Source organism: Macrobrachium rosenbergii, chromosome 25 (assembly GCF_040412425.1).
Source record: "Macrobrachium rosenbergii isolate ZJJX-2024 chromosome 25, ASM4041242v1, whole genome shotgun sequence".
Classification (NCBI taxonomy): Eukaryota; Metazoa; Arthropoda; class Malacostraca; order Decapoda; family Palaemonidae; genus Macrobrachium; species Macrobrachium rosenbergii.
This window is the reverse complement of record NC_089765.1, coordinates 31,912,184-31,925,964: the sequence shown is the minus strand read 5'-3', so window position 1 is coordinate 31,925,964 and position 13,781 is coordinate 31,912,184. Positions and strand designations below refer to the sequence as shown.

General features: G+C 34.2%; 1 protein-coding gene across 10 annotated transcripts in view; it reads left to right on the top strand.

Annotated features, from left to right (window-relative positions):
* LOC136852537 (serine-rich adhesin for platelets-like) overlaps window positions 1–6,393 on the top strand; it is a 140,863-nt gene extending 134,470 nt beyond the window's left edge. For 5 of the 10 annotated variants that reach the window (XM_067127264.1, XM_067127263.1, XM_067127270.1 and 2 more), the window contains one exon: window positions 5,681–6,393. In XM_067127264.1, the coding sequence (XP_066983365.1) occupies window positions 5,681–5,987 (307 nt within the window). In that variant the 3' untranslated portion in view covers window positions 5,988–6,393. Of the gene's footprint in view, window positions 1–1,126; window positions 1,266–1,307; window positions 1,438–5,680 lie in introns of those variants that run through there. The other 5 variants (XM_067127268.1, XM_067127265.1, XM_067127272.1 and 2 more) reach the window with 2 other exon arrangements.
* The last annotated feature ends 7,388 nt before the right edge of the window (window positions 6,394–13,781 follow it).

Here is a 13,781-nt window from a genome sequence, read left to right as displayed (position 1 = left end):
AAACTAAATCAGAAAATTTTACTGTGTATAAATGAATGCTGAAGTTCAGAAAATACTATAAAGCAAAGCTTCGCCCAACAAACAGTTATTATGATTAAAATGAAAGTGTAGAAGCAATAAATTACATAAAAAACGCAATTATGACCATTAGCAGGTTGTTCATAGCATATGAAAGTCAAGTAACTAAATTTTTCTCTAACATTCAATGATGTAGTTAAACCCAAAAATATCAGAATAAACTAGAGGTCAAAATTGCACAATATATAAAAGGGGGTGAATATACATGATTTCTTTCTCTTCACACCACGGAAAGAATATTATTGAGGACTGAATAAACTCACGATCATAGTATAATGAACACTCCCTCAGCTTCTACGAGCCGATTGCTGCAGCAGACAAAAAATAAGTCGACTTGACAAAATGTCTGTTTAAAGCCTGTTTTGAGAACTTATAGTTCATTTCCTTTAGCTATAGCCTTTTTTTTAGGAAAAAACTAATTGATGAATGGAGTTCGTAAAAATCTTAATTTACTTAAGGATACTCTTAAGTAAATAAAAACAACAGATTTTAGGGGAAAGCATACTTTCAAAGTAATGAGGGATGACCTACGGTCTTTGGGGAAACAAAATGGACGACCAAAGACGTTAAAATGTTTGATTCTTAGGCAAACCGTAAGCAAGAAGAGAAGTAACCACGTATCTGTGGGATATCTAGAAACAAAAAAAACTAGACCTTCAAAGAAATACTTTTTATTTGTAGTTAATTTCACTAAAAAGAATATTTACTCAGAGAACAAACAAATTCCAAAATAGAATACCAATCACATTAGTTCATAATTACAAGGTGATGTAATAAATGGATAAATAACGTACAATACGTATGGACCCTCTCCACCCAATAAATGCAAAAAAACAAGAAAAACTATAAATTGTGAGCTTAGGAATAGTTGCCATGCCCACCTCAAGAAGTATTACATCAGTGGCGTAAATCGACTGTACGTGAATTAAATCGTGAATGAACCCCTAGGATGATGCAAAAGGACATGGATTTTCAAGTAGTTTAGCCAGTAACAGTGTTAATTAAAAAAGTTCCCGGATCCATATCAAACCTCTATTTCACATTAAAGGTAGAAATTCAGTTCTCCCATCCTGAAGCCGACACTACTGCCACCCAACAGAAGCTGGAGGAAATGGCATTTATCTAACCATCACACCATAGCTGACTCTTATGAAAAACCAAGGTAATAGAAAAAAACAAGAAAAAACAGGCACGAGAGAATCTTGACACGAGTGACAATGTGTTTGCAGAGTCGGAGTGGTTAGTCAACAAGAGTCCAACGTCACAAGCACCAGTTCCTGCTCTAGGATACTGTATACACCTTCCGATTCTACTAACTATAGAAGAATGTTTCAAAGGCAGTTTACTCAATTTAATATGGTATGTTTCTCGAGAAAATTTATTTCAACCTAAAGCTGAACATAACCTCGCTATTCCGCAAGAAGCTTGGCCTACTAAAATGATCTTCAAAGATAAACAAAAGGAAACAAACGGAATTTCAGGTGAGAGGACGAAAACTGTCTAATCTAGGAATGATAATTTATAAATTACAAAACATTAACGCTTACACAGAAATACATTAATGAATATAAGCATGATAAATTCGCTAATAATTCACGATCCGACTGTCAAGTTCCACAAGTCCGCCAATAAACTGTCAGACTTTGTAACACAATATAATTTTTTTTTCTCAAATTCCAGAGTGACATCGGTGTCATTCACAGACTTCCTCTGTTGACGAAGCAACCTTCACGACAGAATTTCCTCAAGGGGAGGGAAAAACGTCCTCGTTGAATTTATAATAAATATGGTTATGGTTAGGTTCAGAAAACTAAAATCAAACTTTTTGTAGTGGGCGTCATATTAATAGCGAAGTCTAAATGCACTTGCCATAAAATCTCTCCCATGACGTTCTACATTGCATTATCCACGGAAGAATTTACAAATGATTAGTTCAGTTTTTTCTCATTTAAGGGTAAAAAGGAATAACGACGCAGCAAAATAAGGTAAATAGTATTTGATTTACAAAGATCGCGAGTTTTCTCTTCCACTAAATGGAAAGTTACCTCTGCATTCATCGCTTTGATACGGGCAAAAAATAAAAAATAAAAAAAATTAAATAAGATAAAATAAAATAAAATACAATAAAATAAAGTAAATTCATACACGAGCAAAGCTACAAGGTTTTAAATAGAAACCGTCAGACTGAAAAATACGCAAAATTATGGCTATCATAAAATTTATTTCACTGATGCATCTGGTTTCTAAACGCTTCTGCCATCTTGTTTCTTTACTTCTGCCAAAAAAATACAGTACGGTTGTGTTCACGTACGGTACGAATTATCTATGCAATAAAAACCTCATTATGCTGTTCGTGCTCTTTTAGTAGTACTTACGTAAATGACAGGTTAACAGCACAACTTGTGAAATATTTTGAGCAATAATACATTCAACTTTGCATTGTACTACTATTTACCTCTTGGTAGATAACAGACCAATGCCCAAAGGAGTATACATAAATCTTTGGCTAATACGATTTTCATGGTGCAGAGTCCATTGATGCCACAGCTGAAGATCTCAGGTCTTCAGAAATGTTCAATAAACGTCGAACTCATTGCTTAGGCATTTTTTTATGTAATTTAGTAAGCACGTTGTTCACCTAATAAAACTATATTTACTTAGATTCCACTTTAAAAAAAATTCTTAATGAGAAAGTTTCGGAAATATGGCACGTGACAATTCGTGAATTCTCGAAACAAAATATGGAATCTAGTTATGCATGTGCAGCTAAATTTGTAATCAGGAACACTTCCCACACGTAGATGATATTCTTGTGTTCGTAATGGCTGTAATAAATGTGTACCGTGTATGTGCGTGTGTGTATGTACATGTACGCACGACGGCCTCTCTTTCCTTAAATGTATTTGAATATTCTTCTTTGGAAACAATGTATTTCAACCACGGAAGCTCCTTTCCCAGCACGTTATCATAAGACTAAATTCAATTATGCCTGTGTAATTATATATATGTATATGTATATATATATATATGTATATTTATATATATATATATATATATATATATATATATATATATATATATATATATAACATATACATATACATATATATAATTACACAGGCATAATTGAATTTAGTCTTATGATAACGTGCTGGGAAAGGAGCTTCCGTGGTTGAAATACATTGTTTCCAAAGAAGAATATTCAAATACATTTAAGGAAAGAGAGGCCGTGAGAAAATCTGTTTGGTTGTGTGTTCGCACAGAATAGAAGGAGGAGCAAGTTGAAGGATTCAAGTAGGAAGGGGAGTGGCAGGAGGTACATATGATTGTTTGTTCACAGCTTGCACTCATGAAGTCTAAGAGTAACGGAGGTGAAATGCGGCTGTAATTTTAATCAAGATAACTGAGTATGATAAAAGGAAGGGGAGAAGAGCCTATATAATAAAAACGGATGACCTGCTCGCTAGGGTTACAGACATGGAGGTGGAAGGAGCGCAGGAGACTTTTGTAAAACTCCTTAGTAAGGTCAGAGGAACAGCAGACCATTTGTGGATCTGGAAGGGTAGAAAGGAATAAAAACAATGAAGGTGGAATGAGGCTATATGAGGTTATCCACAAGAAAAAAGGAAATTAACACGAGCTGCAGCTGAATGACAGAAGACAGACCACATTATGCAAGTATACAAGACGATGGGAAGTGTAATTAAGAAAATAGAGAGAGAGAGAGAGAGAGAGAGAGAGAGAGAGAGAGAGAGAGAGAGAGAGAGAGAGAGAGAGAGAGTGGGCAAGTAATAAAATCAGAGGTAAGAATAAACTCTCTGGGAAAATAAAGTTCTACTGAGGAGTAAATGCACGGAGATTTGTTAAGCAAGAACTTCTGTGAGAATTAAAAGTTCTACCTGGAAAGAAAGTTAAGCAAGGCCTAGATAAGGAAATGTCCTATAAGGATGCGAATGCAGAAACACTGAGCAAAAACCTGAGGGAGAATTAAACATTCTTCACTGAACTGAATGCAGAGAGATCAGGTAAACAAGAGCTTAACGAAGGATGAGAAGTTCCCCAGGGGAACCTCAAACACAATGAGAACAGTTAAGCAAAATATTGTGGGAGAATGAAAAGTTCTATCTATGCTAACCCTTTTACCACTTTTTCTATTTACTTCCATATTCCGCGCCAGACCAATACTTCTTATGCTGCATTGTACTTTGAAATCAGCTCATCTCACCCGACTGTTTTCTTTCACGCCCACTCAAGATTCACACTTGCCTCAACAGAGGAAAGTTGGCTCAAATGGCCAAAGGCCTGAGGTTTGCCGCTCAATACCCTATACAGTACTGATACTGCAGAATTTGAGAACGAATATATTTATATAAATACGCATGTATGGTTTTATATATATATATATATATATATATATATATATTTATATATATATATATATATATATATGTGTGTGTGTGTGTGTGTATTTATATAATATATATATATATATATATATATATATATATATATATATATATATATATATATATATATATATATATATATATATATATATATATATGACATTTTTTATTACACCGTGATTTATATACAATCATGAAGCTACAATCATGTCGCTTAATATCAGATCCACGCTACCTCGGGAATATCCCCGATGGGGAATTATCACCGAAGGGGAATTTACGGAGTTGCTGGATGGCGCGTCTGTGTCGTGGGATCGAGACTCGGCAGTGCCCGTCCATTTATCACTTATAAATTCCCCTTCGGTGATAATTCCCCATCGGGGATATTCCCGAGGTAGCGTGGATTTAATATTAAGCGACATTTGTAGCTTCATGATTATATATATATATATACATACATACATACATATGCATATGTTTGTGTCTGTATAAAGCCAGAACACTTTTTTTCCTAATTATATGGCTCAATGCGTTAGCCACAGGCGTCTCAGCAAGTATGAAAGTTTAGGGATGAAGTTGCTAACCCATGCTCTTCTCCAGTCTGGCTTTGTACCAACCACAGTCCTCTAAGAGGTATGTATTTAACTGACTAGGTCAAAGGAGGCACAACAGAAATAAACAATGTTTCTGACGAGTTCTACCTAACTGAGGAATTAACCCAGAAGAGAGAGAGAGAGAGAGAGAGAGAGAGAGAGAGAGAGAGAGAGAGAGAGAGAGAGAGAGAGAGAGAGCGTCCGCGCGTGCCCTGGCAGAAACACCGGGGGTGACCAACAGATACTGGGTACCAACGCAGCCACTTTGACCTCCCAGTCTACTAATCATTTAAAATGTATTATTTTGTAGCCCTAACGTTAAAAGAACCATAATTCAGATGAATTTTACTATCTCTGAGCTTTCATGAATTCAATTGTGCATAAACTGCGTATGTCTAACATCGCGTTAATAAAGTCAGATTTGCATAAATGCACTGTTAATGGTTACCGACTGAATTCACGCAACAAGGCGCTGGATTTGGAGGGGGTTTTTTTTCGTTTTCAAGTTATTTAGGCAGCCTTTTTGAAATTACAGTAGTTGCAAGTTTAGCTATTATGAAATATAACCTTGTGTCTTTTACTGATGAATATTTTTTTTACCAGACCAACAAACAACTGGAAAACCTTGGAGAGATCTCTACATGCAGCAGAAGAGGACATGGTCTACTGGACGTCGCGCCTTGCCCAGACGCAGAAAGAGGCTGAACAGGCTAGAGAGAAATTGGCAGCAGCTCTCGTTACGGGCCTGTCGCAGTACAACTCCGGAGAAACCATTAAGCCTAAGCATCGTCAGCAACTACTAAAGAAATTCACGAAAGGCAGTTTCAGAGATGATCCCCAAGAAGACGAGGAAGACGAGGAGGTGGAAGAGGATGATCATAATGCCAAAGAGGAAGAATCCTTTGCTTGAAATCTACAGAACTATAACAATCTTACTTAAACCATTTTCCATGAATGCGGCTTAGAAAAGCGAGAAAAAGGGATTTACTGGGGGGAGGGGGGACAGACATACAGCCAATTCCATTAGTTAAGAAAAAAACGTGCCTCAAACTACAATATGCTTCGAAATCAAAAGACAACAGACGATTCATTTTTATGTATTAGTTTTCTTCCTCTCATCCAGAAAATGTTTAGTGCCCTAAATCTCGCTGTTTTTGTCTCAAATAGCTAATATTTAAACTCTTCATAAATACATGAGTTACTGTATAAGTTTTCTTCCGTTACACCCCAGTTAGCGTGAGTAGAAGCAAAGTGTCAGATGTTATTAATTTACACTGGTGTTTAAATTCCCATGGCATTTGTTTTTTTTTTTTTTATGTAAACAAAAACCTTTCTGAGCAAGTGCCAATGACAGACGAATAAACGTCATGGGCTGCCCCATGAACATGACCCTGCGCCAGCACAAGGTGGCCTTATTTGGAATGGCCAAAGGAATAAACACACTCCCTGATCGTTTAATGTCATGCGGTACTGTAACCCCCATGATAAAGAGATTGAATTATCACATACACAAAATTCACATCTATTCGTTCTGTTTAACGTGAAACAAATTATAAAATGTATATTGTTGTTTGTGTGTGCTTGCAATGTTGTAACATTTCTGTGTTGTCATTAGTGTATATTTAAACAAAGGCAAGAAGAAAAAATCGTTGTAACATTTTATTCAGAATCATTCACTTTAAATGAAATATTTTTACGCTAATCTATCTGTGTATATTTTGAGTCGAAAAATACATACGTAATACGTACATAATATCACATAAGCTTTATGTATATATTTAAAAACAGGTTTGTTTAGACTCTTTCGCTGTATAAATAAAATGGATTCATATGTGGTAGCAAGTGAGCTACCACAGGAAACGACGTTCATTGATACAGTTATTTACTCCTATCTTCTCCACCTCAAAAAGATAATCGTACATCTGAAAAAGACTTCTCACTTTCGGTTCTACTTGACATAAAAAGTCCTCTGTATTAAATACTGTACTTACATAGCATAATTTACTTATATACACAGAGGCAACATTTCATACATACAAACAAATAAGTACAAACAATTATATATACATATATATATATATATATATATATATATATATATATATATATATATATATATATATATATATATATATACATACTGCATATACTGTGTATGCATATTATGTATACACACACACACACACACACACATATATATATATATATATATATATATATATATATATATATATATATATATATATATATATATATATATATATATATATATATATATATGTATATATATATATATATATATATATGAGAAATATTTTCTGTTACAACAGGATTCCATCTAATAAAAGGAGCCCATAAAAACACCAAAAGGTAGAAAGTTACTGCTACTATATATTTCAGACAGGCAATGAATGAAAAAAAAAGCTACAGAAAAGCGGTCTTTATACCAAGAGTTCCAAATGTCAGCCGTTACATCTCTCCAGTTGACAGCTTCTCGTTAATCTTCTTAATTGCTGGTTGGAGGAAGATTTTATCTATAATATCTGAATCCCAACCTCCTTTTGAGAGGTTCATCGTATTTCTTTGTTTAATCGGTGCTAATTCTACCATCTGGCTTTTAAATCGACAACTGCTGCTATAAATTACGCTTGACTAATTCCAGTTAATTCTCTGATTATGGCTATTTATGAGCTCTGTTGGGCATACCTTACTGAGCGTTTATGTTGTATTAATCTCTGGGGGAGTGATTTACCTGTAAAACCGATGTAGGATTGGTCACAGTCGAGGCTGGGGATTTTGTATACTCCTGTGTCTTTGGGGACTGGCTTTTGTTGAGGGAAACAGTTGTTCCTCGAAATATATCATTAAATATTTTTATGGACTCCATTTAAATTTCTACATATATGTGTATCTTGCATTTTTATGGACTATATATATATATATATATATTATATATATATATATATATATATATGTATATATATATATATAATATATATATATATATATATATATATATATATATATATATATATATATATATATAATATACACAGTCGAGTCTAGTATGCAGACACTGCCGAGTTACAAAAATTCATAAAAGTAAGATCTGAAATAAATAAATAATTGCATCAATGTACTTCCTTCCTGTGATTAGCCGATCTGTCTCTTAATAGTCATCCACAATTTGCTAGAGAAGTGAACGGGCTAAACAAAACTGACAATCGTGTGAATATTAGGCCACAAGTAGAGTTTAATATCCATTTCACTATACTTTGAAAATATATTAGACCCAACGGTAATTCTAACTGATAGATTGCCGAGTGTTCTAAATTGACTGTTTATCGTTATTCCTACATCAAAGGCCTCTGTTCGAATCCTGGTCGAAGCAGAAGCCGTTATCAATTATAATTCCCTTTGGGTGTAAGTTAGAGTGAAATGGACGTTAAACGATATTTGTCGCTTAATATTAGTAAATCTAAAATAGTCACAGATGTACATGTGACTAAGTTAACCCTGCCCCACACACAAGTTATATATATATATATATATATATATATATATATATATATATATATATATATATATATATATATATATATATATACATACACATATACGCATATACGTTTCCCTTCTGGCATAAATTATTCTATATATATGAATTGGATATTAACAACATTTGGCTTAATACTTGTGAAAAACACGTTTCCCTTCTGGCATAAATTATTCTGTATATAGTGAATTGGATATTAAGCAACATTTGGCTTAATACTTATATATAAAATATATATATATATATGTATATACAATATATATACATGTATATATAATATATATATATACAATGTGTGCATATATATATATATAATGTATGTATATAATATATATATATATATATATATACTTACTGTACATACGATTATCTACAAGAAAAGCATAAACACGTATATGTATATATATATATATATATATATATATATATATATATATATATACATATATATGTGTGTATATATATACGCACAGATACATACATTCATACATTCCCGACTGCATGAGAGTGCCATATTGATTAAATGGATGAACACAAAGATGTAATATATACATATAATTTACAAAATCTGATTTACCTCTTATAAAATGTATTTGAAGAACTTACCGAGAATATATTTGAATGAATTTTTATACACTGATCTTTAATATCACCCATAACGTCCTCTTTAGGGAAATAGTTAACGTGATCCAGGAAATAAATATTTGTAAATTTCATATTACAATTATGTCTCAAACTGGGGGTTATGGACGACAGTTCTTGTGAATAAAAAAAAAATCATTACCTTGTAAGGAGGTATACATTATGTTTCGGGGGAGTTTTTATGGGTTTTAAAGTATATACACACATACTATTCATTTAAAATGGAAGGTGCATTCAGCCCAAGTGGAATGCTTCCGGCCTGGCGTCCACCCAGCTGTAAATGGATACCAGCAACTGTTGGCAAGAAAAAGAACGTGTGCCAAAAACCTACTCCCAAAAGATCCACTGAGAGACCGGAAGTACCTACCCTCCTGGCTCCAACCACCTCCGAGGCTATTAATTTTTTTTTTTTTTTTTTGATTTTTTTACTTCCAAACGTTCTAGTTGAGAATTTTAATTCTATGACAAGTTTAAAAATAAACGCGTCCGGCGAAAGGACTGCGGTAAAGTTAAGTAAAGAAATTCAGAATTAAGCCGAGTCTTTAGTAAAGGTCGAAAGTAGTATTTCCAGTCTCCGTCTTTCTATACATTTCTGGCAGTTGAGTTAAAGTCGTAACCACCAAATTAATCGGGAAGTTTTCGGCAAGATTGGCCTAATGGGTATGACAGAACCCGGCGGACAGGAATTGCGTGTTATCTGTCAGATAGAATTGTTTGTTATGCACAAAAGTTATTTGTTTTATCTGTAAATATTTCAAGTTAGTGTGGTCTGCGTAAAATCTTGCGGAGACCCACATTTTGAAGACCCCTGTATTAAAGCATGAAAGCGATTTATTATAAATATATCAATTTACCCTAATGATTTGCTACGCTCTGCACAAATCCACTCAAACACTATGGAAATGTTTGTATTTTAAGATAGTGAAGATTTCCTTAAATCTATTTCTAAGGAGAAAATAAGGTTCTGAAGATTTTTTAAAAGAGATGTGGAACCATCCTGGACTGCAGAAAAGGAAGAATTAACCTGAAACAGGATAATCAAAGGAGCGTATGCTTTACGCTTGAAGAAGACAGGTTTCACCCAAATCTGATCAATTTGTCTGAGACGACTTCGACAAGCGAGAAAGACATACATAAAATAAACTACCATCAAGAGAACAATCAAAATAAAATGGAAAAGAATAGAAAAGAGGAATTCCCACAATTACAGAAAAGAAACCCAAGATGATGTGCACATCCAGAAATTATATCCTCCAAAGAAAGAAATGGTATAACTACATAGGCTTTATTATGTCAACGTTAACAGACACAACTTTAAAATATTTAATTCTGACAATTGCTAATTTTTTTCAAGAAGTATTTCTAAAGCACATTTTGCGGTCTTGTCTATTAAAAGCTACTTATACCTACTACACTATTATAACCATGTTACTTTACTGAAAGACCTAAGGAACACGAAAAAATTATATCTGCTTTAGTTAAATGTGTGTAATCTGATAACCATTTAACCGTGATGAAGTGTGACTACTTATACTCTGACGAATAATTTAGAAAATTAATTTCCGCTTGTGAGATTAAATATCTACTAAAATGCGATGCTGGTAATTATTTTTTCTTACGTAGCACTAGCATGTTACAGTCTAAATTTGGTATGTCCACTCCAAAACCGAACAATAGCATGTTACCACCTAAAGAGGGAGAATTATCAAAACTGTGGCTGACCTTGAAGGCATGAGATTTTTAATGATGAATAAAAAATATTACGAAATACAGTGCAGCGCTTCCGCTACTTCCAGCCAAGTGTAATGGTCGTCTTCTATTTCATTAAACAAACACAAGCAACGTGTAAAACAACAAATGGGCCACTCACCAAGCTGTTGAATCAATAATCGGCTCTCTTCCAAATTTTACTGTTTCACTAGAAACCGATTACTTTGCTCTCAAACATAGCAAGCACACTTACGTTAAACTTTGTCTTGCAAGGTTACGAAAGTTACTGGTTCTCTTGACAGAAGTGGAAATCAAAATAATTCAGTCTCCCCCACAACAATCTGAAGAAATCTGAAATCCTAAAACGTTTTGAAGAATAAGATACATTTCATTTTCACCCTAAAGAAACTAAATCGTTCTAAAACGGCTGAAGATACATGAGCAGACACTACAAGCAGGCATTAAATCTGACAAATACGCGAGTTCTTCGTTTAGGTATTTTCTCAAGATCTAAGATAAAAAAAAAAAGATAGCAATTAGAAACAAGAGTATGGTCATGAGGATCTGAAAACAAGTTGGTAGTTTAATGGTTTCTTTCCTCTCGTGAGTAACCTAAGAGGAGAGAGCCTCATTATTTCCGACGTTCGTGGGTAGAAAGCATATAGCATCAGAGGACATTCTCTCTCTCTCTCTCTCTCTCTCTCTCTCTCTCTCTCTCTCTCTCTCTCTCTCTCTCTCTCTCTCTCTCTCTCTGTATATATATATATATATATATATATATATATATATATATATATATATATATATATATATATATATATATATATATATATATATATATATATATGTCATCCCTTCCTCTATCTGTCCCATCCACAGAACAGATGAAACTGAATTTGATTTTACCGAGAGCAGAGCCTCCCCCCAAAACTCCAACGCATATCTTCGATAGCTAATATTTCTATTATTATCGGTGTTACAATAATGGCAACAGCTGCAATAGGGGAAACAAATCTTACAGTTCTCAAAGAGCAGCAACTACACTTCACAATGGGCTGCTTGAAATGTCGATAAAAAGTCTTATATCCTTATAAGAGCTAAATTAATTAAACCAATTCGCTCCTAAACTCACACTATCGATTGAGGGGTCCCAAATTATTTGAAGGAATGACATTCCTCCATAACAATAACCCAAAAATGAACTGCCACAAAAAATGCACGGAGACCTTCCTATCTCCATGTTAATGTGTTGATAAGAAAATTCTAAAAAAGATGTCCTCATCCCTTACTAGGATAACATCCCCAAATCTGACATCTGAAGTTTGATTTTGACTTCTTAATTCCTCCATTAGGAAAGCCTGAGAAAATGCACTCACAAATAAGACATGCAAAATAACTGTTTCCGGCTGTTAAAAAAAGACATCACATTACGAAAGAAAAAACGCGACCATAACTTTGATATTCATCCAACTGGTCTGGTGAAACTGCACAAAGAGAAATACAATATCTGGTTCAGTTTTCACTTATAATAAAATGATAAGATCATTTACCGTCCAATGAAAATATCAGCGAAATTGTTTGAAATGGTGGCTTGCGTTTTCTCATAAACAGCCTACGTCATCTGGATGTAAAAATAACGATGGCTCCATAGGAGCTAAAAGGACATCTGCCAGGAGGGAAGGCTATCCTTAATTTATGATCAAAGCAGCAGCGGACAAAATAATATCTATAATGTAACAGGAAGGGAAATCACTGATCAGACATAATGCCACTGATTCTATCCTATTGAAATCATGACGAAGCATGACGGTCCCAATGTACAAGGACAAATAAGACATTATAAGGCTTCAATAAATGTGATGTGGAAAAGGACTTACATCTAAAAAAATACCCCTTTTTTACAAAGAAATTTCATAGTTTATACTTATCTCCGAGAGATGTCTAAAGTAATCAGAAAACCAAAAACGGAGATAAAAACCAGACAGTAATTAAGCTAGAAGGAAAGTGCACACAGCAAGAAGTGGAAATTGTCTTGGGGGCACAAAACTTGACAAAATTACAATATTCAACACAAATAATGTTTGCGAGATCAGAGTTACTATACAACTAAAAGCAGTAAACCAAAACCGAGTGTTAACAACAGAAGGCCGAGAGGTAGAGGAGGAAATATACCAAAGTTTAGATAAATTTCATTTTTCCAGGGTATATAAACCTTTAGTCTTATATGGATATGCCTTCCACGCAAGTAAAGTTTGATTGTTGAAGCTCGGTAACAAGGTAGTTGACAAGTGACAGATCGGCCACGTGGTTGGGGTACTATACAATTACCTGAGTGCTAACCTGGCCTTTTCCTTCAGAACACAAAGCCAAACATGGTTTAGTTAAGAGGCGGGATTCTGATTAAAGATTTCAAGTTTGTTTTTATTTATGAAAAATATTAATCAAGAATTGTGATTCATTCCTACTAGGATACAAATATTCAACTTTTGTATGGCAATCACTAATCAGGAAGGTTTTGTCTCATAAAACTTGACAAAACTATAACAAAATGACGGATTTTCAGCAACCACAGAAATGCCAGCCTCCAAGTCAAAGGTGGCTGGCAGCAAAAAACATCACCCCGGGAATAAATAATAATGCTATACACCTACCCCTTTTTCTAGCCCCCAAAAGCATTTTTTACCACAGGTGCTCAGATGTGCAGCTCAAAAGCATCAGCCAGACCAGCACGAACATGGGTTGATTCTTTGCCAACATGGGCCTTAAGTGAGATACTAAATTATCCAAAAGCAGCTC